This window comes from Solea senegalensis, linkage group LG2 (genome assembly GCF_019176455.1).
Source record: "Solea senegalensis isolate Sse05_10M linkage group LG2, IFAPA_SoseM_1, whole genome shotgun sequence".
Classification (NCBI taxonomy): Eukaryota; Metazoa; Chordata; class Actinopteri; order Pleuronectiformes; family Soleidae; genus Solea; species Solea senegalensis.
In genome coordinates this window covers 15,716,856-15,743,023 of record NC_058022.1, presented here as the reverse complement: position 1 = coordinate 15,743,023, position 26,168 = coordinate 15,716,856, and the positions used below count along the sequence as shown (strand labels likewise).

At 39.6% G+C, this 26,168-nt stretch overlaps 1 protein-coding gene across 4 annotated transcripts; it reads left to right on the top strand.

Annotated features, from left to right (window-relative positions):
* The first annotated feature begins 632 nt into the window (after positions 1-632).
* On the top strand, positions 633-25,604 carry ppp1r9ala (protein phosphatase 1 regulatory subunit 9A-like A). Of its 4 annotated transcripts, XM_044019313.1 has the most exons (19): positions 633-2,582; positions 13,472-13,604; positions 13,730-13,850; positions 14,047-14,151; positions 14,295-14,427; positions 15,764-15,922; positions 16,047-16,100; positions 16,940-17,169; positions 17,887-17,983; positions 18,073-18,199; positions 18,375-18,526; positions 19,119-19,446; positions 19,535-19,592; positions 19,674-19,745; positions 20,736-20,931; positions 21,526-21,570; positions 22,293-22,409; positions 23,385-23,573; positions 24,482-25,604. In XM_044019313.1, the coding sequence occupies exons 1-19, from the start codon at positions 687-689 to the stop codon at positions 24,638-24,640; spliced, it is 4,371 nt and encodes a 1,456-aa protein (XP_043875248.1). In that variant the 5' UTR covers positions 633-686; the 3' UTR covers positions 24,641-25,604. The 4 variants fall into 4 exon arrangements, with proteins under 4 accessions (XP_043875248.1, XP_043875249.1, XP_043875250.1 ...); XM_044019314.1 differs by lacking the exon at positions 21,526-21,570; XM_044019315.1 differs by lacking the exon at positions 22,293-22,409.
* The last annotated feature ends 564 nt before the right edge of the window (positions 25,605-26,168 follow it).

The following is a 26,168-nucleotide window of genomic DNA, read 5'->3' as shown; positions in this document are numbered from 1 at the left end:
TTTCAGTTGGCTTTATTGAGTGAAGAAGACTTCCTAGTAAAATGTAGGTTAAATGACAACAATAAACGCTACAACACACGCTAACCGACTTAAAGTCAAGATCCCTCCAATATGGCGTCTATTATAAGTATGAACATTGTCTGAAACATAAACAACAACACTACAAATAATCATTTCAAAAATCAATGTAACTATGTAAACAAAAAGGCATGTTCTACACAATTTCTTTTTTAACAGACATTACAGATCTTAACTTAAAAGTTTGTGTACATTACTAGGGTCGATAACATTGAAGTTACAAATTTCTTGCCACCATTGCTAGATACTTAACTATCCACTGTATAAGCTAGTTTTATATGGATGTAAAACGAAATGACCTTATGACGCATGTTGAGGAAATTAATGATGACAAAATGAAACATTACTCTTATTTTATTTACTACAAATAGTGAGGTAATGGTGTCTTTTTTTTAATTACCAGATCTCACTGCTCCCATTTATCCGTGGGGATGACTTCACTGTGACTGTGTAGTTGAAACAGCAGGGTTCCAGAGAGACTACCCCCTGACCATGGCACCGCTTGTGTAAGGAGTAGGCTAAAGAAATTCACCAATAAACAGCTGCAGCCCCACCCAAAAAAAACCCTTGGCTTTTCAAATACTGGCTGCAGTCATAAACAAACAAAAATGATCAAAGCGGAAAGCAAAGTAGGCGAGAGGACCCTGCGGAGTGCGTCTCCTCACAGAAATGCATACAAGTCTGACTTCCATGCCATCAAATGCACCTTTGATGGGCCAAAATCCGAGGGTGATGCCAAATCATACACCAATGGCTCCAGTGACACTCGGGAAGACTCGAGGGGGAGGCCTTTTGGGACCAGAGTGAACAAGATAAAGAACATATTCCTGCAGATGGATGGACAGCAACAAGAGTGTCAAGAAGCAAAAGTGAATGTAAAGTCTGATGTGCCTAATGTGCCTCATGTGTCTCCACCGAAGCAGCAACTTCCAGTCAGCACTCACAGAGTCAATACTGCCACAAGCCCTGAAACTCACATTTTAGATAAAACACCCAAGGGGGAGGATGCTGAAATTGATAAAGTGACGTTGGCAGAAAAGTTTTCTGTGACCAGAAAACTTTTTGAAAGGGGCATCAAAGAACAGCCTACTACAGAAAAGCAGTCACCAAACAGGGTAGTGAATCGTTTGTCCTTTGGAAGTACTTCTGATGAGGGGAAAAGCACACGGAGAGTATCAGGATCCTCTGAGGCCGCCATCAAAGTAGAGCAAACTACCACATCAGCAGTTAATTGTCGACCAGATGAGAAGGTGGATGGTGAGAAAAAGCATGTGTCCAGATCATCACTGAATGCAGGACCAATGTCCAAGAGGTTGGAGAATTACATGGCGGAGAATGACTCAGAAGATAACAGCCCAGCTGCTACAAAAGGGGTGATGGTGTCTACTAAACACCACTCTGGCACTGAACATTTACCGCCTACCTCTCCAACAAGAAACAGCTTGCATAAACCTACGTCTTCTGTCAAAGAAGCCACTAACTCTTTACTTGTTACTAGTACCACTAACAAAAATACATTCCAAATGACAAGTGTCATTAACAAACAGTCAACCTCTGGGTCTAATAGTGGGCCCAAACCAACAATCCCAGTTACTAATGTACCTAACAAGTCTGTTTCTCCATCAACTGATGCCTCTCACAAACCCCTTTCACCAGAACCTATAACTCCAATTAGCCCTGGCTACAAGCGTTCCTCGTCATCCAGTGATGGATTTAGCAGGGCATCTGTTGGCGGGGATGATTGTAAGCCACATAGTCCACCCCCAAGGGATGTGAAGCAGCCTCCTCCTTCAGCTAGTGGCTTTCAGAACACAGACAGGGCCCTGTCCTCTGAAAAACCCAAGAGTAATGACCGCATGGTACATATTTCCACCAGGGAGAAGCCATCCAGCCAGGACTCATCATTGGACTCCAGGGGAGTGGGCATGGTACGGGCAGAATTAGTAGTAGTAGTTCAGAATGAATCTTCAGAGAGCGAGGATGAGAATGTTGAAGATAATGTGTTTGAGGAAGAGAAGTTGCAAAATCTTGCAGACTTACCAACAGAGCTGAAAAGAACCTTTGCACCAGAAGTACAAAACTGTCATGCTTCTCATCAGGTCACATTAAGAGATGTGGCTAAAGAGACACATAAGTTAGCAGAGACAATTGGTGAAGGAAGACTCCTCGAGGAAGAAGAGGACAGTCATGATGGTGTAGTTTTGAGTCAAGATGGTGAGGATCATCCTGAGGAAGATGAAGAAGTACCAGAGGAGGAGAGTGAACTGGAGGAGCAAGAGAAAGGACAGGATCGAGCCTCTCCAGTGGTGTATGGCATTGAGAATGCAGCCTTTGTGGATGACAGGGATGTAGACCAGGTCCTTAGAGAAGAGGACGAAGATGAAGAGGAGGAGGCAGATCAAATGTATATGGAGTATGATGACTACTACGAAGCCCCCGGTCTTTCAGATGAGGAGGAGCCTCCCTTAAAGAGGAAAATCAATTTCTCGACTGAACCAATTGTGGTGAGTATTTTGTGTTGTATTGTTTACACCTGAACAAATGTGCTCACCCAAAGCACAGAAAACACCACCTTGTACTGAACTATAATTACAAACCACTGTCTCACTGACTCAGCAATGATGTGTGAACTAGGTGTTTTCTTGCAGACTGATTAATTGCTGCTGAGTGTTTTTTTTTGGTGAGGGTATTGATGTCACAGCTACTACACTATATCATGAGACATGCATTAAATCGGAATCAGAAAGTCTTAACTCGATTTTGTTTAATCTTAGTGAGGCAAGGATGGTAGATGTTTGTGGATGTGTTGGTGGTAACATTTGTTTGTGGTATTTTTGGAAACATTGTTTGCATAAAAGCATGTGATATCGGGGCCACTGCTGAATGAGGGGAGGAGTAAGACAGAGACGTGTGAAACATTAGACTACAGTTTTTACCCAGTCATAGTGGTTCTTGTCATAGGGTATTTGTCTCTGTCCAACATAGATATGAGGAATTAAGGGGTTTTATTTAGGGTTGGGTGATAATATGATAACAATATGTATCACGATAGACACTTCCGCAATATCAATAGAAAAAATGTTTGATAGGGCGTTCGATAAAGTCACTCAACTTCGTTAGTAAAAAAAACAAACCAAAAAAGTGCTAGAAAAATTGACTAAGCATTTTTGGTTGCATGAACAAACTCAGTCCCTCGCTATGTTTGCAACCTGTAGAGTGGTCTCTGGAGTGGCAGTCAAACAGCTGAACAGTCGTGTTTGGTTGCGCCGTCCTCTTCCCTGTGTCTCACTCACAACAACAGCATGTAAACATCGAAGAGGCAAAAATGAGTGCTGAAAGCAAGGAGATCGTTAGTAAAAGAAAAAAAAAAGTTTTTGTGGTTACTTTAAGTTTGACCACAGGCACAATGTTGCCTACAAATTACGCCAGATGACCGTACCCACCAAGATCTCATAACTTATATTCAACAAACTTATTGTACCATCTTCGTCACTCACACCCTCTGGATTACACATTTTGTATGGCACGGACATCAACATCATCTGCTGCTATATGTGGAGATACGCAGACCGCCCTGTTGAGGTACTCTGCAACACTACTGTATGATAAAAAATCTAAATGTTACAAAGACATTACTGAGGCAGTGGCTTATCACATAGCCAAGGACGAGCTTTCAGTCAGCATAGTTGAGAAGTTTGGTTTTAAAAATCTCATGAACGTGCTTGACATTACTTTTTCCTCTGTGTGGTCTGATTGAAAACACAAGTGATTAAAATAAGGGGAACGTTTATGAGTTTAGAATAAAAGAGATGAAGTTAAAATTCATTTAAAGTTGTAATATCCTTTCATGAAGGTCATACATTTGTTAGTGACAAAATAATGACATTACAATATTTGGAATTAGTCTTGTCCTGTGTGCAGCAGTCATCCCCATGTTATATAATGACTTATTCTACTATCCCAGAACTGTCAAGTGTGGATAGATGCATCAAGCGATTTGTCTTTTAAGGCTTGCATTGTTGTCTTTTATTATTTAAAGGTTGTGTAAGCTCTTTTGATATTGCTACACATCATGTGCTGTAAACATTGCCAGTGGGGATTTTAAGGGTGTGGTGGTAAAATCATCTGCCGTGGATATTCCACCATCACCATATCTCATCAAACTTTTGCTAAGTCAAGGGAAACAAATCACTCCAGTGCACTGTAGTCCAGACAGATTGTGAACAGTTTAGTGTTTATCCAGGCTGTAGAAATGTGCTGTTATCTCTGGGTGTGGATCCCCCTCCTCATCCCTGTCATCCTGGCAGGGGGTCCTGGGAGAGGGGACCAGAAGCTGACCTGGAGTGAAGGGGACACAAACAACTGTGCACTTCCTCAGTCCAAAGTGGAGTTTTATCACAGTTAAACACAGTTTCATAGTTCACAAAAATGATGCTATAATGTGTCTGCTGTCTGAAGCAGCTCACAGTCTCATCGTATTAACGATGAGACTTAATGTTAAAGAGAAATAGGTTCGCTCATTGTAAATCCCCTCAGTAAATCAGTGCTTTGATGTTTTTTATCACAGTGATTGAGCTGAGGCTGGTGAACAATGCAAGGTGGATTTGGTCTTTTTTAAAAAAAATTTTTTTAGCACAAACTGATGGCATGTAGTGTGTTTAGTATTTGCAGTATGTGCAATGCAAGTTTGTGTTGTCTTGTATGTGAGAAGACTGAAAAAAAAAGATCAGGCTAATTTTACAGCTTTAACAAGAGCACTTGGAGAGTGTGTACCTCTGCCAACAATTTGTCACCTGTGTTTTATATACGGGCACCTGAAATGTTTACATTTTGATCCACTGGTTGGTAGAGTGTTTGATTCTGCATACACATATAAAAACCCACACAGATGAAAACCTCCCTGATGGCGGTTATAAAACATCAACTAACCCTTTTACCTGGTGTAAAGAAGGGTTGAAAGAAATCAGAGCGATATGTCAAGTCATTAGCATATTTATATACTACTATGAGAGAAACATTGTGGCTGTTAGCACCTGTCATGTCTGTTGGCTAGTTAAATCACTCGGATGTCCATCAGCTGACATTTCTACCTGTGGTCTAAGTAACCAACGCCTCCCATTTGCACAGGGCCACTCTCCACATTGCACATTTGAGTTGTAACTAACTCTTGAGAGAAGAAGGGCTTTGTGTTTCTTGCTCACAACAGGATTAGCTCTCTCTGTAACATGAGTCTTCCTGACAGTGGAGGTGTGCTGTGTGGATGAAAGGTCCTCTTTATGAAAAAGGGAGATGTCCACTTTCAGCATGTATCACCCTTGCAATGGTAGAAAGAGAAACTTGAATGAAAATGCCTTTGTGTTGGCAGTCAGGAGTACTGCACATGTTTACAAATGCTGCTGAAAGATACAGTGATGCAAAATATATAAATCAGAGCTGCATATTGTACAGTAGTGTTATTTTATTTACGAGAATATCCTCTCTGTACATATTCACTTAAGTAGGACAATAAAATAGTGCAGTCCCGTTACTGGTGGGTCAGTTTATAAGTTTGCTATCCTCTCTGGCTGTATGAGCAGTATCAATATTGAACGTCTGACTGCCTAGTTGGGAAGACTTGTGCTCTGGAACTGTAAAAGTTGACCTGTAACATAAGATTTGCTTGTCTAAGCCTGTCTTTATACAAAGATGTTTCTCAACTTCATTTCTTGTTTAGCAATGCATTTGCATCAGCATTTGCATCAGCTGCAACTCAGTTATACTGTGGAGTGTGGCAAAAGCCATTTCTGATGAATGATTAACAATCACAGCTGTAGGTGCATGATCTGCTCAGGGACAAAGACTTAGTTTTTAGTGTAGTTTCATGAGATCTATTGTGCATTTAGCTTTGGTTGGTTTTGTGTCTCATGTTGCAGGAGAATGTTTGTCAAGAGGAGTAGAAAAGGTCAATTGTGACGGAAAAGAAAATGTCCAAAACCATGGTCTGCACCTGTTGCCTGTTGTTTTGCCCCACCCCCTCAGAGTCACAGAAAGTGCCACCAGCAGTTGTATGTCAAGTAAACACTATGTCCCTCCTCGAAAACACAGATTGTGGTGAAGAATTTTTCAGTCCTTTGTAAGTGGAAAAAGTACGGCATGTTTGCAGAGAAGACAATTAGACAACTGTCCACTATCCTTTTGTCAATTTGCATTCCCCTGTGCCCACAGCACTGCTTTTGTTTAGTTTGTGTACACATTTCACCACATCTCAGGTAGCTAATGGGCACACATTCATATGGAACCTGATAATAGAGTCCTGTGTGTCTTGTGTTATGTCTACAGAAGTCCTCAAAGCTCACTCGGCCAACCCACATGGTTTCTTATTATTTGTTTAAGCTGGACATTTATTCTCAGCGTCTGTATTTCATATGAAATGCAAAAAGAGGCATACTAAGGCATCTATGGCCAGCCCATCCCATGGTGTTAGGCTTTCCTATCTGAAATGTGTCATCTGCTGGCCAGAGGAATGTTTCTGGCAAGACTCCACCCTCTTCCAGCCAGCAGCAGAGAGGCCCCTCTTCTTGTAGAATCTATGTTCCCTTGAGCCACCTGGGCTGGTGGGTGACTATCTGACATGATGGACTGGAATACTAATGCTGTCCGCTCAATGCTGTTCATTAACCACTTTGCCTGTGATGATGAGTCTTTGGTTGCTTCTGATTGCATTAAATGGTTTCATTATGTGATTACAAACCAACACTTTAGCACAGACTGTCTGTTTTCACTGAAAGATGAAAGTAAATGTGTGTCAAATATAATAACAGCCAATTGCAAGACAGAAGAAGCTTTTGTAGGCCATTCATAAATAAACCTGTTCAACCTGTTTGTGTTTGCACTACTTTTGAAATTTGATTCTATTTTGTCACTCTGCTCTCCTCAAAATGCCTGCTGTTATGTATATTAACACTTCAAGGCAGGAGACATATATATTGATTGAGTTAATTACTGTCAGTCAGTGTGAACAGCATCAATACCGTACATTTAATCCCCCACCCTAGCAATTTTCTTTGCCATTCGACACTCCCTTTTCGACCGCTGTACATTCTAACAGTGTTTTTCAACAAATATATTAATATAGCAAATTATTCAGACCCTGAAACTGCCAAAATTACAAATTTCCCTGTACATTGCTTCAGCTCTTACATTAATCTAACATGTAGTTAAAACCAATCGAAAATAGTTCAATGGAAACTTTTTTCTGTTGATTTGAGTTTGGGTAGCAAAATTCCTCTCTTTATTTCCTCTGTTGCTTTAACTCCACACCCCCTGGTATGATTTAAGAATGAACATTTGGCAGAAGAAGATGACTCTGTGACAGTAACATAAATATGGGTGAAATGTATTATTTGGAAAAAAGTCAGTCACGTCTTCATATACTACATTCTATTTTTAAAGCATGATTTGAGGCACGTGATTTGTTGCATAACTGCTCAACAGAAAAAAACAAAAGTAAAAATTAAATAAAGCTGTAAAATGAGTGAGGTTGAGCCACAGCCACGCTTCCGCCATATGACAGAGATCGGTTGCCGTGACATTATTGTCTGTTTGAGCATGTGTTTGCAGTGCATCTTAGACTTGGCTCTGCAGTAATCAGCACAATTTAATTAAAGATGATTAATTCCATCATGTAGTCAGCCCATAAATGTCTGTGTGAACATAACCACACTTATTGGACTTTTAATATTGACCTCCCAGTTGCTTTTTCCCTTGTTTTTTTGACATGGCCTGTCTAATAAGGATGTCCCCAGCAATCAGTGCAATTTATTAATTAGTATAATTTACTCTGAAAATGACTCTCTGCTCTACATGTGACAATGAGGGTGATACAGACATGCACTTATTTGTAATCATTGTTTAGAAGCTAAATTATGGTTGTAATGTGTATACCAAATTGCAGCTTGTCCATAAACCTATATTTTTACAATCAAAAATTAACATTTTGAAATAGCCGACTGGACGTTCTGCACAGTCAGCTGTTAGGTTGGCAGCTAGGAGGTGTGGAAAACTCTGGGGTGTACTTACAGGAAGTACCAGATATATACAGTTTTTTGTTTTTTCCCCCTGGTGTACTTACATGGGATCGAAAAACTGGGCCCCATGCCTTCTTTCCTAATTACTCTATGATCTGTGCCAGCACCCCTTCCCCACTCCTCCTCAGCTCACTCAAGCAGCATGTTTTGATTTGTTGTCTTTCTGAAGGCCCGCTTACATTACGAGCTCCCAAATCCAGCGGTCAGCCCTCATTTTGCACTGGCAAGAGATTTCTCTGGTTTGCTTTTCCTCGCAGCTGCTGACTCATTTCCCACATTGGTATTCTGTAGTTGGGAGGAGAGTGAGGGAAAGATGGAAAGGGCTTCAAATTGGGTGTGGGCATGTGAACATGTGAGCACACATAGGACAGAGCACTGCAGTAGTTGAAGATGAATGCAAAGCCCACACATGCTGTGGAGAGCTAGAACTTTGGGAGACAGTTGAAGTATGGCACAAGTCGCCTGACCCGCAACGCAACCCCACTGACCACACTTGTAATTTAAGGGCAAAAACTGGCACTGAAATACATTGAATACTTTGTTCTGTATAAACTCAAAGATAAATTGTTAGTTATTTGCTTGTCTTATCCTTGTTATTGTCAGACAGCCTGATTAAATCAACAGTTGTGTGTTTTTGGTTTTAGCCAATCGTTGGACTCTGTCTTTATTGATTAACAAAGGAAAGCTGGTGTTAAGGGTGATCGCTGGAGATGGGCTTTCTTAGGGAGAGGCTAATAAAATAATTGATTTCTGTCTTTCTTGTGAAGAAGACAGTGGTTGAGTGATAAGGTTTTTAGCAAAGAACAGAACATTCTTTCCAGGGCAATGTCAGTCAGATATTGGTATTGAGTGGGAGGCACAGCACTGCTAATGCTCAGGCTACAGCAGTGCTCCCTATGTTCTGTTAGCCTATATTTTCCACCCCTAATTACTTCTGAACTGAAAAACATCTTTCATCCTTAATGAAGTATCCGCCCTCTCCCATTGTGTGAATCAGTTTTAACTTTTCAGAAGTTGATATGCTTTTTCAGTCCTATTAATAGAATTGTTTCAAGCTTGTTTTTCAGAGATATGCAGAATGGGTTTAAAATGGCAAGCAGAGCAAAAATATCTAGAGAAGATTCTGGGGTATTTCAAAGTTATAATATTGCCTTGCCTTTATGCAACTACCAGAGGAGAGAAAAAGCCTTTTATACAGTGTGTGTGTGTGTATCATGGAGTACAAACCTACAGCAATAAGCTTCTTCATAAAGGGTATAAAAGGGAGGAGGAGGATGGTGAAGAACTTGGTTTGATGGACACACAAGACCTCATGAATATCATTCCTGCCTGTACCACAGAACTGCAGCAGTGTACATAGTCTGCTTCTTTGCCCACTTACAGAACTGCAGCAGTGTGAATAGTCTGCTTCTTTGCCCACTTATATTAGTTTGTTTATTTATTTATTTAATTTAAAGGTGGCATGAGATACATATTATTTAGTACTAATACATGTATGTCTTCACTCCCAGATAACAGCATGTTTCCACTTGGACTTGAATGTGTGAACAATGTGTGTACAATATCTTAGAAGTTGTAATTTAATTTGACAAATTGAATGGAGAGTTTAGTGAGTTATTCTGGAAACTTACTATCTACAATGTTTTGGGCATCATCCAAAGGCTACATGGTGTAGAGACACGAAGACAGAGGGAGGAGGTTGTTTGTGGTTAATTCCTCATGTCTTGACATGCTTCAGGATCTAGACCTCAGACCTTGTTGCCCAGAATGTAAATGCTCATGCGATTACATCATATATATTCACACCAAATGTCTCCAATAATTCTATAGTTTTACTGCTTTTTGATGAGGAAATATTCCTCTCCTTTGATTCTAAAGATTCAATGATACGATGTGATGAGATTGATTCAAATGAGGTTTGAAGCAGAGAAATTTTGTAAATAACAAAGACAGTTGCCCCATTAGAGGTTCAGATGAACATAGATTTTTGTCAAATCAAGATCCAGAAAGCAAGTAGAGATCCATCATGCATATTCACTTAGAGCTGCAGCTAACGATTATTTTCATAATCGATTGATCGGTCTATTATTTTAATTAATCGTTTGGTCCATAAAATATCAGAAAACCTTAAAAAATGTTGATCGGTGTTTGTCCTGGAAAGGATGATGTTCTCAAATGTCTTGTTTTGTCCACCAACCAAAATGATTGACTTCTAATGATTTCTTTGTTATCCAGAGCAAAGAAATGAAGAAAATATTCATATCTAATAAGTTTAAACGATTGAAACTCTTGTTTTAATCATGAAAAAAGCTTCAAACCGATTCATCGATTATCAAAATAGTTGTCAATAATAGTTGTTAATAATCGATTAATCGTTTCAGCTCTATATTCACTATAACATATTTTACTGTCATTCTCTCGAAGAAGGACTTAGGACTTTTATTTTTGTTACCCAAATATAGAGGTTTTTGCTCAACACTTGGTATCTATATAGTTACAAGAAGTCCGAAGTTCAACTCTGTGTTTATTACCGTTGGAAGGCCCAAAGCAAACATTTTTACTTAATTCCCATGTAGACAATTATTTAAAACATTAAAGGCATTTAATAGTATGAAGCTCCATAAAAAGCTTACCCCATTCCTTCTCTTATTTTGCCTGCAGCTCATATTTTCCTATTGCTCATGTTCTCCTTTTTCCCCTTGTTTGAACTCTAACAGCCAACTCTTCTCTTTTGCTCCGTCTATTCAGGAAGTCTGTTATTCAGTCAGACTATTATTCCCCTCTCATCTGCACAGTTGAGCCAAATTATCGACTCAGCTACACCTTTTGACATTGTTGCCAACATCCTGTTATGAGTCAACCTAGGTTAACACTAATAATGACTAGGTAGGGGTTTATGTTTTGACCTATAATCAAGCATTAGCCCCCGATGGATGCTAATTTGGTTTCATTTCTATCAACAAATCATCTGGGATACTGTAACTCTTAAATTTCTTGTTGATCGTGTGAGTACTACTGCATTTTTGCTTTACCTCTTTGTCAGTGACCTTTGTATTGTCAGTCAGACCCAGAATAATGGTAGGCCATTTTTTTAAATTGTCACCGTTTACTGCAGTTTTGTTGGTGGGATAAATCATGAAAATCAGATTAGTTGTGAGTAAATGTATGACAATGTCAGTTACTTTAAAATGTAATGGACTGCATACTAGACTTTATAGTAGTAACTGTGTCATAACAGATGGTCATTGCCAATCCATTATATGTTAAATTGGCAAGTGCTCACTTTAGCTTGACCCCGAGAGTGGTTTTCAGTGGATTACGAAACATTTCTGCATGATACTAACTGTGGTGTTCAAGGAGATTGAGTGATTCAATAAGTGAGTCATGTTTTTTCTTTGCATTGCTTCTGATTTCATTTATTTTTGCTGGACTGACATCACTTGTCTCCTAAACATTGATCCTTGCTGCATCCACTGCTCACTTCTCCCCAGCTGTGTCCTACTTTCCACGCTGCTAATGTGCTGTGTATGCTTTATAATTTCAAACAGAGAAGAGTCTCCAGGACATTTCCAGTGCTTTGTGTGGCCTGCTTGCAAAGTTCACAGATTTTTAAAACTGTGATAAAAGTCCTTTAGGTCTAGTATTTGGAATTAATCTTCTACTTAAACGTCACTGACAATTTATGTTTGTTTCAAAAGCCTAATAACACACAGATTGTATTGTTCTTTTCCATACTGAATACATCACATTAAAATTCCAGATTGGAAAAGGTATTTGAAGTCCAATGTTATTGACTTAAAACAAAAGTTAAAGTTCAGTGAGGAGTTTGCAAACCTGGATTCCATTTAACTGGTGCAGCACCTGTTAGTGGTATATGGATCGATGCTGAAATATAGATACTTCTGATCCCAGACATTTATGTTGTAGGACATATGTAGAACATATTGACATTTTAGTAGTTTGGGGTAAATGTGTAGTTTATCATCAACAGGAACACAGTTGGTAGGAACTACTTCTTTCGCCTGTCATAGTCATGCAAACTACTAAATGCAGCCGACTGGTGGCTGCAGCGCTCAGCTCAGCCTAGTTGACCGCATTAATGCTGGCTGAACACAAACACAGTCATGTGTGGAGCTTTTTCAGTTCTACAAATAGCAACAACACAGTATGTGATGTGTGTGGGAAGCACTGTGGCAACACCTCAAACCCCTCAGAATCAATCATACCACTGAATACTACAAGGTTATGATGAGGCAATTCAAAGAGGAGGAGAGGAGAGGGACAGATGTTGCTAGGGCGAGAGAGATTTTCAGGGGAGCCCGAATAGCATGTTACTAAACAAATAAAAGTTCATGTGGAATGTTAAAATGTTCAGGCAAGCATTTTTAAGATAAAGTACCTGTTCAGATGCTGTCAATTATGCAACTTTATTGTATAAGAATTCTATCATATATCTTAGATACAAGAAAGAGTAGTCTGATGCCTTGTATTCATGATGAAGTTATAATTTCCAACAATTTCGTTTTATTTGTTTTTTTCCAAAGACATTGTATCATCGATACCAGCCTGAATTTTACTTGGATTGGAAAGGAAATCATTGATATCGCAAATCACACATACCCGTCCTGTGTGCCTTTTTTTGTTGTGTTTTTGGGTTTGTGGTTTTAACTCACCTGAAGATTTGCTGTGATGCTGTTAAATCATGGCTGAGCTGAATCAGTCATGCAGGAAGAAGACGGTCCAAATTCTTCCTGAACACATTGTGTAGGTACTGAAAAACAACACAAGTGTTTGAGGTCACTGTTGTCAAATGAGGTTTAGAGCTGTTGTTTAATCAAATTATTATTTTTTTTTCCGCCAGCTATGTGTATTTTAAGGGGATGCATTTGGTAAAGACAAAAGTGTGTTATTGTCTTAAGCACACTGTGATTTTTCAAAACTACTCTAACAATTTAACGCAAAACAAGATAATTCCAAAGTCTGCTTTCATTTACTTGGCTGTATAGCTAGATAAATACAAATAAATCAGTTTTATAATCTGCTCTCCTTCAGCAGCTGTTAAAGTGTGCTTCAGTTTTGCACTTGTAACTCAATTTCCTAAGCAACAGTCCAAAGTAGGAATGTAATTCTCCCTCACCATAAAACTGCCGAATGAATGAGGAATTTGTCCTCGTTCATATTCTCTGCGAAAAAAGTCAAAATAATGTGCGCATCTGCAAGATTACAGCTAATACTCACCAGCATTCATCTGTCTGAAGCCTAACTCTTTGCTAAGGACATTTATGACAGTTATTGAAATTACAAACTTGATTTTCCAACCAATTCAGGTCTTCAGTACCTTCTCCAATGAGGAGTATGATCGAAGAAATGATGATGTGGACCCAGTCGCAGCTTCTGCAGAGTATGAGCTGGAGAAGAGAGTGGAGAAAATGGATGTGTTCCCTGTGGAGATTGAGAAAGGTGAGAGACTTGGTTTTGTTTGTGTTATTATTATTATTATTATTATTGTTAAAGTTTATGTCAGCCAGTGATTTTTTGTTTTTCCAACCAACCTTTTAGCATCATCATAATTTCTTTGCTTTCAGGAGACAATGGGCTTGGTATCAGTATCATAGGAATGGGAGTGGGAGCTGACCAGGGTCTGGAGAAACTTGGCATTTTTGTGAAAACCATTACAGAGCAAGGAGCAGCTGAGAAAGATGGACGGTGAGTCAAAGCTGCCTTTTGCACAACCTCACATTACTAATGTAATGTTGTGTACAGTATACAACCAAAACATATGGCATACACACTCTGTAATGTAATTCTGTATTGTCTCGGCTGTTGTATTTTTATATCAAAATTTTGAATTTGGAGGAAATGCTGAGAGTTTCTGTTTAATCATTATCTTCTGTCTTTTTAGCATACAGGTGAATGACCAGATAGTGGAGGTGGATGGTATCAGTCTAGTGGGTGTTACCCAACTATTTGCTGCAACAGTCCTGAAGAACACCAAAGGCACAGTGAGGTCAGCTCCAAGCCCAGGGACATGAATGTCTTGATGTTTTTTGGCATTAATGATTTATGACGGGTACATGAAAGAGGCTACATGGCCTATGAAGCTGCGTAGTTAATATGTGAAATATTTGATTACACTTTAAAAAAAAACAGGTTCATGATTGGACGAGAGAAGCCGGGGACACAGAGCGAGGTTGCACGCCTCATAAGTGAGACACTTGAGCAGGAGAAGAATCAGCAGGAGCAGCAACACTTGGATGATCCCTATGAGCATTCCACAGAGGAGGTGAGTTAACTGGACCAGTTCTGCTCAGGTGAATTTAGTATTCCTGTTAGGGTTAGGGTTTAGGAATGGCTGGAGAACATGGAATATACTCTTATGTTTATGTCTTGTAAGTGTTCACTTCATCATGGTAGTTGTAGGATTCCAGAGCTTGTTATATGAGCATTAAAAACCTGAGCTTTGACAATAATTGTGATGCATACATAGTTGTCTGGTTCTTAGGTCAGTCCTAATGATTTAGTCAGACGTAATTTTCCTAGTTGTTATTACTCCCTGGATGTTGACATGAACACTACTTACAATTATCCTGCAGTAGCCCTTAAACCACACCCAGTGCAATCCCACCTGGCTCAGTCAGTAGTCAGTATATGAGAAGCCGGCTGTGAGTAAGCCATGTGTCACCATTCTGCTGTGATGAAAAAGGTTTATTGGTACTGCTCCCTGTCTGTCCAAGTTGTGAAATGTTTACTTTGTGATGTTCAAATAGCCACAAGCCACCATCTTGTGGAAGATGAAAAGATTGAGCAGTGAATACAGCCCACACGTATTTTGGCAGTAACCCATATATGTTCTTTCAGGCTCTGTGCTCCTGTACATTTAATTTTAGATAAAATTATGGACACTACATTCAAGGGCCACATTTCTACTATAAGTTTACATTCATATCCAAAAGTATTGCCAAGTGGATTTTGTCATTTTAACACCTACTGGCCAAATTTTGCCACTTTCTATTCTTGGTTGTGTGGTCTTTATGCCTTCACTCACTTCTCCAGCAAGAAAAATGCTGCTCAGCCTAATTGAGATCAGGTGATCAACTTGGTCAGTGAAGAATATTCAACTTATTTATGCTGATTAGCTCTGAAAAAATGAGACTCTGAAAAAACCTCTTTCATTCGAAGACACAAAGTGCTACTGTTTACCTCTGCATTCACCCCGTTCCTTCTGTCCACAATATGAGGAACTGTACACATTTGGTTTGACTGTGTATCTAGGATTGACTGAAGCAAACAGAGACAAAGAAAATATTAACTTACACTATACAGTGGACATTGTATTACTAGTTATGTGGTTATGCAGAAGTATGTATATGCTATGTGTTTATAGTCTTGTGAAACACTGAGAATGCTGTTCACATGTGTTTCAAATTCCTCCAGTGCCCCACACTGTGATCCAGCTCACTGGTTTTTGGTTCGGATGTTCTGTTTTAAAATATTCTCTCCAGACCATGACAAACAGTGCCACTGGGAGTGTTGTTGACGAATGCTGAGTGTGTTCCTGGGGCATGAAGGGTGTGTTGATGTTTGCAATACATGATGCCATGTGTGACGTCACATTTCAGGAGGAGCGCTATGAAGACCAGGATGGAGAGGATGAAAGGATTTTGGGCTCCAATTTCTCCCCAGGGCGAAACGTAGAGGTGTTTGACCTGCCTGATTCAGAGGCCTTGTTTATGCCAGCAAACATGGACAGCTCTCAGATGGGCCTCAAGTTCAAGGAGGTATCACTCTCACCATAAATATCAGTTTTTCAAAATTTGCGGATCTTAATAATAGTTTCAGTATTGATACCACAAAGATTCACTAATAAAATTAATTTCTTTGTTACTTTTTTTCCCCCCACAGATGCAGCTTAAACAAAGCATTGCCACAGCTGAAATAAATAAACTTAAGGAAAAGGTATGATGGAAATGAAATGCTTTTTTCTACGATATTCAACATACAAGCAATAATAATATTAAAACTAGATAGAAAGACATGGATAAATACTGTATTTTGAAAAAAATTCTCGCATTAGGATTTGTAATGCATATTCACAGTTAGAAGTTACTTGGTTAATTTAACTCTTATGACTTCGCAGTGTCCCAAGTCACTATTGATAGTGCAAAAAAACAGTGCTTTTAATAAAGTTTTGAAGAAAACTGTTAAACTTTCAATAAACAGACAAACTAGTTCTAATAATCACTGTTTAATACAATACATAGCAACAGGTTGCAGTGTTTCCCACAGACCAGCCAGAAATTTGGTGAATACCCCCCACTGGCGTGCACCTGCGGCACACACACTAAATGGGTGACAGTGCTTTGCTGGTTAGATCATTAACAGGGAGAGAGATAGTGACATGCCTTTGTTTATAGAGAGGAGTGATATCAAGATGTGGTTATAAAGATATCCTGGCTGTTTTGTACTGGGCATACAGTGTATACCTGTGTATTGTAGATTACACCACTGTTGCCAACCGTAGGTGAACTCCAGATTTCACCACCTGTCTTCGCTGTGCCGCTACTTCTCATTATCGTTTGATATTTGCTACATGCACTTGTGTGGAGAGGAGGGGCAGACAAATCAGCAGTCCGTCAATTTGTGGTAGTCACTGTTGATTCAAATTGGTTGATGTACAAGAAATATAACATATATGTATATATATATATATATATATATATATATACATATATATATATATATATATATATATAAATTTAATTTGTTACCGCTGTTAATGTGTCACCTTTGTACAGCTCAGGGCATCGGAGGAGGACAGATCTTTGTTTGAAGCCAGGGAGTCTGCACTGGAGCAAAAGATTGAGGATAGCACTGACAAAATCCTGAAGCTGGAGAGTTACTGGCTGGAAGCCCAGGCTCTGTGTAAGAATGTGAATGAACAATTAACTGAGACTCAGTCTCAGTATGAGATCCTGGACAAGAAGTACAACAAGGCCAAGAAACTACTCAAGGATTACCAGCAGAAGTGAGTTACTCAAAACTTCACTCTAGTTTAATATAGACACTAATACAGGCTTGACTAGAGTTAATATAGAATAATACTTCTTTTTTTTTTTAAAGAGATGAGGTATAGATGAATCTTTCATCTTGTTCTTCAAAGCATTGTAGAATTGAGGTTCTGAAAAACAATGTCTGATGTTATTATCTTTTCAGAGTGATCATGGAAGCTATTAACAGCTTTGATAGATAACTTTTATGTTTATTTTTCCCCTTATGATGACAGTTTTATAACTACACAGACACAAGGCTGTTAAATTGTTAAATGTTTTTGAGAAGGAAGTGTCACAAGCTGTGGTTAAAACAACTATATGCATGACAACATACAGTATATACTTGGATTGTTTGTTATTTGCGTAATCATCTAACTTGTGGTAAAGTCTTTTATCATATCAGCCTTTTCCACTTTTCCAACAAACAGGTCATTGCTGGTAGCAGGACAAGCAGTGGCAACATGTTTCAGCACTGGAATAATTTGAAATAAATGAAATATATATATTTTTTTCATTGTCTTGATGCGGTGCTGATATACAGCATGTGTCTATTTATACTATAACCAAGGCTAAACTTAGGTTTTATATCTTGTGATTTAGTAAGGAAAGTAAATGGCAGTGGAAAAAAATGGTTTGAGCATAATCACATAAAAGAGCTGATGGGAAACTGCTTTTCCTCGTTTCCTCCCCAGAGAGATAGACTTTGTGAAGAAAGAGGAGGAGCTGAAGAAGAATTTAGATGAAAAAGACAAGTGGTACAAGGAGCAGCTGGAGACTTTAAAGAACAGGGTAAGAGCCTGGCTCAGAAGAACAGTGCTTAAACACCATGACAATACTTCTTGAGACAATAATGTTGTACTGTGTTTGTCTGTCCACAGATAGCCGTGCTGGAGTCCAGAGGAACCTTTGGTGCAGAGCATCAGAGTGGTCAGGACTCTGCTGCAGAGGAGAGACTCAGCAGCCAAGGCTCGTTCACCTACACACAGTCTGTTGACTCACTGCTAGGTACTAAGACTTATCTGAATGTGTTACAATGGAAGTGCACACAATCATATCACATTTTTGTGTGATCTACCAACCATTCACAAATACACATCATAAACTCATATGAACCATGGTAAATAACACAGTGTTACAGTGTTTGTGAGTTATTTGGTATGCATTTTTTTCTCTGTTGTAGAACAAAATTGGGGGGAATTGGTCCCTGAAACTGAACGCTTGGACACCAGTGCGCTCAGAGCTAAAGGCTTGCTGGCTCAGAAAGCCAAGCGTCAGCCTCCATCACGGACCAAACTGAAGGAGAACTTTGCAGGGGCTTCAAGTCACTCTCAGGTCAGTCAGGAAATTGCCTAATACGATGACAGTGCTTCCAGAGCTGTAAACCTTCTTATGACCATCATCATAATCAGGCAATTGTGTCTGTGACTGGACATTCATCGTGGAAGTCCTGAGGGCTACCGTAATGACAAGTATATGGGCACAAAGCTCTATTTCTCTACTTTCCGGTATCCATCCAGCCGTCTTCTGCCGCTTTATCTTCCGCATGAGGGTCGTGGGGGGTGCTGTGTCAATCTCAGCTGATAGGGCACCCTGGACAAATCGCCAGTTCATCGTTTTTGAATTTTCTAGATATCACAAACGGTCTAGGAGTTACGGTAATGAGAAGTATGCATGCCAAATCCTGTCGGCGACAAAGGGTTAAAATCAATGTATTATACTGTAGGGGCTTATGAGTTAAAACAGTCGGACACCAAATGCAGCATAAAACCCGAACTCCCTTCATGACATGTTAACTCTCAGAACTAGACACTTCCTGTTTGTAGAAGAAGGGAACATGTCATCAACTTTAATGTTATAATTATATTTAGCTTTTATACCCTCTTCCTTGCATTGTCTTTTGAAATAATTATCTTTGCCTGAACAGGAAACTGAAGAAGAGGACGAGCAGGAGGAACGGGAACCACCCAGGAGGAGGAGGAGTTCTATCCAGGAGAGCCTGTCCCTCCCAGTGACCGTCTGCTATCATGGAAATGAACAGAGAGATAAGCCAAGTGAAGCCAGAGATGGATCCGGAAGTAAGGTGGAGCTCTACAGCAGCCCGTCTCTGTCACCATCACAGGGCGACAGCATTGAAAGCAGTGGAAGTCCTTCTATGTCTCCTCCAAAAGATGCTTCCTCGCCACATTCCCCCTCTGGATTCATGCGCAACGTCAAGAAGAGAGAGTCCAAAGGAAAGGGCAAAGAGACAAAAGGTACTAGAAACTCAAACACACACAGTCTGCAGTAACAAGGCGTTTGTTTACATTGCTACTGATACTGATTATTGTGGTTTTATTCCAGATGAGTTAAATGAACCTTCACCAGCAGGAAAAGCTAAAAGACGGTTTCCAGACTTCGGGTAGGTCTTCACAGAAACCAATTATTTTGTTTTCACATTGTTCCCACCATTGTGTACTGACTGTACTGATGATCAAAACAGTGGCCTTCGGAAGTCGGGTGGGAAAGGAAAAAAACATGAAAAAGAGGCGATGAGAGCATCTTTGGACAGCAGGTACTGTATAATTTAAATTAAATAATATTTATATAAAATAATAAGAATTGACTCAGGTCTGTTTTTTTTGGCTTGTTTATGGCTTTGCTTATACTATACTGTATGATAAATGGAAACAGTATAAGTTCCTCAGTGGAAAACAAAAAGGCTCCTGTACACTAATAAACTCAACTCAACTCAACAAAAACAAAAATGGCAATTGTTTCAGTGTTTGTTATTTTGTATTTATGAATATTATAGGGGACCAGTTTCCTAGATTCACATTAAATCAACATTTTTGTGCATTTATCACATCACATATATCTTGCTTGAAATGTCACCTGCAAGCCCGCATTACAACCTTACCGCTCACCTTGTTACTCCATCATGAGGACGAGTCTGTGCTTCTCTAATCTCTCCCTCCTCAGCAGTTTCCCGGCATTGCATATTTTAAACTATAGCTGTCAATAGATTACAAAAAATTTACTAATTCATTTCACATTTTGAAATTTGTTAATCTTGATTAATAGCGATTACAAGTTTGCTTTTCTTCTAATGACTAGCACTTAGAGACACCATTGTTTAATTAAATCTATATATATATAGAGAGAGAGAGAGAGAGAGAGAGAGAGCACCATCTTCAGCTACTATCTCAGTCTCTCCTATCTGACTGACTGCAGGCGAGTGTCTGTTTCGCACAGATAAAGTAAACAAACTTGCGTTTACTGCATTAAATTATTTTATCGTGTTAATCTCGGCTGTATTAATCGCATTGTTTAACGTTTTAACTTTGACAGCCCTAGTTTAAATTTATGTTGAAGAATCTCATTTAAGCCAGATGTGTAGATACTAGCTCTCTGAGAGCCATGTCATTAGGACCTAAAGCTTGATAAGGGTTTTCCTCTTATATCTGATAATTATCACTTACTGATTCATTTTGTAATATAACATATACACTATATTGAACGTCTATGTCTACAATAGTGTCTTCTTTTTCCCTGTTACTACCAGGGGTTCAGCGGAGTTATTGGAGGAGTCCGGAGGGAACGTGTCTCCTGCAGAATCAATGACCACCATTCCTACCTGTATGCCATTCACCTGGTTTGGAGACAAGGAGAGGGACAGGGAACCCTCCTCTTCTAGCAGCAGCCTGCCGTACACTGCTAATGAGACCAGCGGTGAGCACAGCCATGATCGCAAGAACAAGGTATGTGACTTTCTCTTTTTGTCATATTGAGGTAAATCCAGGTTATAGGGACAACTTGTATCCAGCACAGCTTTAAGATATGTATGTGATTTTTCGTACCACGTTAGAGAGAAGTAGGAAAAAGCATTGGGGTCACTGCTACTGACTTGGACTGCTGCAAAACGGCTATTTTCGATCCTCCATCATCACAGTATAGTTCTGGCATCAGAGAATGTGTAAAACTAGAAGACGCATATCAGAAGGCTGTTAGCAATCATGTGCCATCACTCGCTGTTCTCCAAACGAGCTACAGCCTGCAGAGGCTGCACAAAACTGGAGCCATATGTAGGCCATCAGAGAGAGCCAGTGGGAAAGCAATTGGTGGCTTTTCAATGACTTTTCAAAAAAGAAATGACACATGAAACACACCCAGTGAAATGGCTGGCTTGCTGTCATACAGGCTGTGGTTAGGCTGACGTTCCCATGATTCTGTTTAATGAGTTCAAGATATGAGCTGAGTTATTATAGAGAGAAGGGTTTTTTGCTGTGGCAGCTATTTTCAGATCTTCTCTTCCTGGACATTTTGTCTGAATGAACCATGTCTCCTTTAAACAGACAAATCTCTCCTGGTCCTCTTTATTCAGTCGCTCATTAGATTTGGTACAGTATACAACTTTTGTATTTACCTTTGATTTTTAGATGGCCTGTTAGAGCAGTACTAACAAATGCAGCTCTGCGATTTGTAATCTCTCACCGCATCTTATCTCGGGAATAATTCACGTTTCTTTTGTTGTGGGTTTTCTACAAGAAACTAATGTTGTCTAATCCTCCTGAAAAAAAAAACCTTTTGCATTGGAAGAAAAGAATAACACTGAAATAGTTTGTGGGACTTGTTGCACCAGCAAATCAAAAGTTAACAAGATTTAATTTGAAATCAACACTGACTCAAATATTGGATCTAACTTTTATTTTGAAATTTAACTCCCAGAATACATAAATTAAATTGGCTTTTCCTGTAGCTGGTGCAACAGCCCTTCTTTCTCATTTAACCCACAAAATATAATGATTTTGTTCTTAGTTGTTCTAGTAGTGTAGTTGCTGTTGATGTAGTTGGTGGTGGATTGGTTTAAGCTGTTCTTACCTTGAATATAGTGTTGCATAGAAGATCAAAGTCACTCATGGCTCTGAATCAGTAACCTGGATTACTGACCACTGCAATCACTTAAAATCAACCATCTCAATACATCCACTTTGTATGGAACAGCACTACTCTTACACCCCGTCACACCTGTGGCATTGTACTTGTTTTCCTCTCGTCGAAGTTTTGTTGTTTGGTCATGTGTTGCTTGAGTAAATGCGTATCTTGTTTCCACTTGTTCCAGAGTTTTTCAGTCATAGATGATTCTAACGCTGCCAGTCCCAGTTCAGACCTCTCTGGGTTAGTTGCTGAACCCAATCTGTCTGGGCGCTCACACACTTTAATCTTCTCTTCCAGCGAGGTGAGTGCTCTCCATGTTGTACCGTCACAAAAGCCATGCGGGACGCCTTGATGCAGCTGAAAGGGGACATTCTCAAGCATGCTCTTTGAGCCTCCCACTTTTTAATGGCTGCGATTAGATCACGACAGGAGAGGGAATAACACAGTAGCATGTGTGTGAATGTTGTAGAGTTACTTTGTTTGTGTTACACGTCTTTTGGTTTTGCTTTTCCTAAGTCAGCTGTGATGAGAAGTCTGTACTTTTGCCTTTGTTAGAACGACTAGTGCTTCGGGCAGACCATAGAACAATGTTGACTGCTCTGCTGCCTGCTCAGTGGTGTTCCGTCATGTCTGCTATTCATATTATAGTTTGTTCTGTAGGTGTTGTAGAGTAAAACACATGGACACATACTGCCATGCATCTGGGAATGCAGATATTTTGCTCATTGCACGCTTGTTTTCTCAGCGTTGTCTTGGTGATATTGTACACTGCACATAGTTTTGCTCATCAGCCAGTCGAACTTGCACTACACGTCAGCTTTGTTTTGTTGAATACATGCTGCTGGTGGCTTCACCTTTTTATTTGCCATCCATCTCTCTTCTGTCAAACTTAAATTGTTTTTTTCAGCAGTTTCTCCATTAATAAGAAAATACATTCACTGATGAAATCATTTTAAATGACATTTATGAATCAAGTGGAAAACATGATCACTTTCTTGGATGAGCCTGCTGTTATATAACTGCAACAACACTGACTGACTGTCGGTCGTGCACAATTCATTGTGTCAGAACGACTGTTTGCAGTTATTTATAAGCATCAGCTCTTATCTCTGTTATCATAATATTGTTTTTACTCTTCAAACCTTTACAGCACAGCAGCATATGACAGCAAATCATGATATTCTCAAAGTCCACACGGTGGTTTCACCCACTCGACCCCCCTGAGCAATGTGTCGTTATGTTTCTAATTCATCTGTGTTTTCTGTGTCCACTGTAGACTTTGGATGATGAACCAGTGTCTACAGGGAAAGAGTATCAGTGGCAGAATCGTCCTGTGTCTGAATGGACCAACCAGCAGGTGTGTCACTGGTTGATGGGCATGAATATGGACCAGTACACACCTGAATTCACTGCTAAGGGAGTGGACGGCCTGCAGCTCCTGCATTTGGATAGTGACAAATTGAAGGTAAAGTAAAGAACACATGCACATGCACTTTTCTTTCCCATTCATTGGATGAAAAACAGTGATGGTATAATTTCCATTTTTCACTATACAAGAGGCCTTGTTTTATCAGACTACAGTTTGTCCTGGTCAGTCTTTGACTGCCACCTTGTGGCCAGATGTCATAAAAAAAACAGAGAAAATCCTTCAGTTCCCAATTCATGTTTTACATTTGTGCAGCCCCAGCTGGGAAAAGGCATTAAGGACAAGAAGAAGCAAAGCATGACAGAGTCAAAAGGCCGCGTTTAGACTCTAGGTTTTTATGCCCTATTCTGCTATTTTTTTGGATCAGATTATTTTTGAGGACCTGCTTATATTGTCTTTGAAAAGTATTTTGAAATCTACCTTTACACCGGTTAACACTTAAGGAGGCAACCCACAGGGTGGAGTTTTTGGCAACTGACCTGAAATTGTTAGTAGGCCGAAACAGAAGTGTAAGTGGTGTTATTATGAAACTTCAATTATCTATTTGATTTGTGCCACATGGAGTAAAATGTCACAGTTTGGGTCACTTTGGGGCACCATGCAGTGTAAATGCAGCCAAAGTGCTGCACAGAGACCTTAAACACAGATAAATCAGATAATGGAGGGGGGTGTAAAGCATCATTCATTTGTGAGTCTTGGTCTGAAAACAAATCATAACAGAGATTCCCATCTCTATGTTATGGGATCACACAACACATTTGAGATTTATGTGTTTTTATTTAAAATAATGTTGTTTTTGATCCATTTATCTCTTGGAAATGTGTGGTTTACAGATTAAAATAATATTAGGTGTTGCAGGAATTGCAGTAATATTGTCAGAAACATTTCATTTAGACAAATTTGCTCTCGTCATGATCGATCCTCAATCTGTTCACTTCTTCCTTCAGGCACTTGGTGTGTCGAGTCAAAGCGACCGTTCGACTATCAAGAAAAAGCTGAAGGACATGCGCAAGGCTCAGGAGAAGCTGGAGAAACAGAGAGAGAAAAAAGAGAAGGAGATTCGACGCAGTGGTAAACTACCAGTTAGTACTGACTCGGTCTGCTGAGCTAGCATGTTTGTACTAGCATGACTTTTATCACCACACAGAACTCAAAGGACCTTTTTTTACATATATATATATACACAGATAGTGTCATGTGCTCTCCACGTCACATGATGTCAACGCCAACAAGGCTGACTGAGGTGCCAGTAGTGAGTTATGTTGTTAATGTAGCTCCTGTTTCTTTTCTCATCATCGTTTTCTCCCAGATGTTGAAAAAACTTAAACCACTTAAATCAAATCAATGTCACAAAATTTGGCTATGAGACAATTTTACCACTAAAAAATAAAGCTGGAAGCTAAAATATGATATAGTTGTCGCGGATAATGCACACATATAAAATGAAATGTATACTGCTTTTTATGCATTTTTATATTTTTGCTAGCATGACGTGCACGTTTCCTTGTACACCTCCTCTGCAGGAACCGTCATTGTACAGTTCAGATAAAAGCACTATATTTGTCTTTTAAGCTTCAATGGGCGACAAGGTTTTAAATGTATAAAGATGTTTTATACATGTGCCTACTTACTGCATATCTTCGTTTTTTTACTTAAATATCATTGCTTATTTTATACTATCAGGATTTTTCTACTAAGTAGAATAGCTAAGCAGTTTTTTGCTGAAAGGAAAGCAAGAACTAAATCAATTAGGGACAAAGTGAATGCTGCTTCTGCTGTCCCTGACTCTGAGTGTCACCGAGATGGTACCATGAAGATCTGTGTCAAAACACACACCTCGCTGGTCCATTCGATGGTGAGATGAGCCTATGACAAGGACTTTTGTGAGTCGGGAGCACACCTTCCTCATGTATGAATGTGAGGCTGAATGAAGAGTGTTTTTTTCTTTTCTTCTTCTAAAGCATCGACTCCACCAACTTGTTGGACTGTAAGAAAATTGTTTTCCACATCTTCTGAAATGGAGAAACATTTCTTGGTACATACAGCTTCAATAAACTAATTTTCACGTCATGGGATGTTTGTTTTGTTTTCATCTGGACTGGAGTTTGGCACGAATGTGATCGTCTAATATTGAAAATACATGGTTTGCCAAAGGGAGCGTTCACCTAAACAAGGCAATCAGAGATGGCAGACTTCACCCCATTCACACAACAAGCCTCTGGTGGCATCTGCTGGTCAAACAGAAACAAAGAAACAGACGGACACACAGAGCCACCAGAACTCAGTGGGGTGAAGTAACTAATGCTTGACTACGTGCATGTCAAAGCTACTGTTCCTGCACCACGTAGCTCCAGGTTTCCTGGATGCAGTCTGGATGTGCCATGCTCAGCTGAACGCAAAGAGGTGTGTGTATGTGTGTGAGGGCAGTGGAGAGAGGAGAGAAGCGGCCTTTCATGATGCTGCAGTGTTTTGGTAATTACTCATTAGTCCACAGGGGGTTATAGAAGTTCTGCAGTGGAGCTTTAAATTCTACTCGTAGTGTTTCATCTTATTGTTTCCACAGTAACAATGATTTCTCTTTTCTATGTTGGCGTTCTGTTTTAACACCACATTCACTGTACTGCTTTCCAAGTG

Excerpts from the sequence above, each read along its gene's own strand:
- ppp1r9ala (XM_044019313.1), top strand. The coding sequence starts at position 687 with ATGATCAAAGCGGAAAGCAAAGTAGGCGAGAGGACCCTGCGGAGTGCG. Across the intron at positions 14,428-15,763 it reads ATGAGCATTCCACAGAGGAG|GAGGAGCGCTATGAAGACCA; the intron begins GTGAGTTAACTG and ends GTCACATTTCAG. Across the intron at positions 18,200-18,374 it reads GTCTGTTGACTCACTGCTAG|AACAAAATTGGGGGGAATTG; the intron begins GTACTAAGACTT and ends TCTCTGTTGTAG.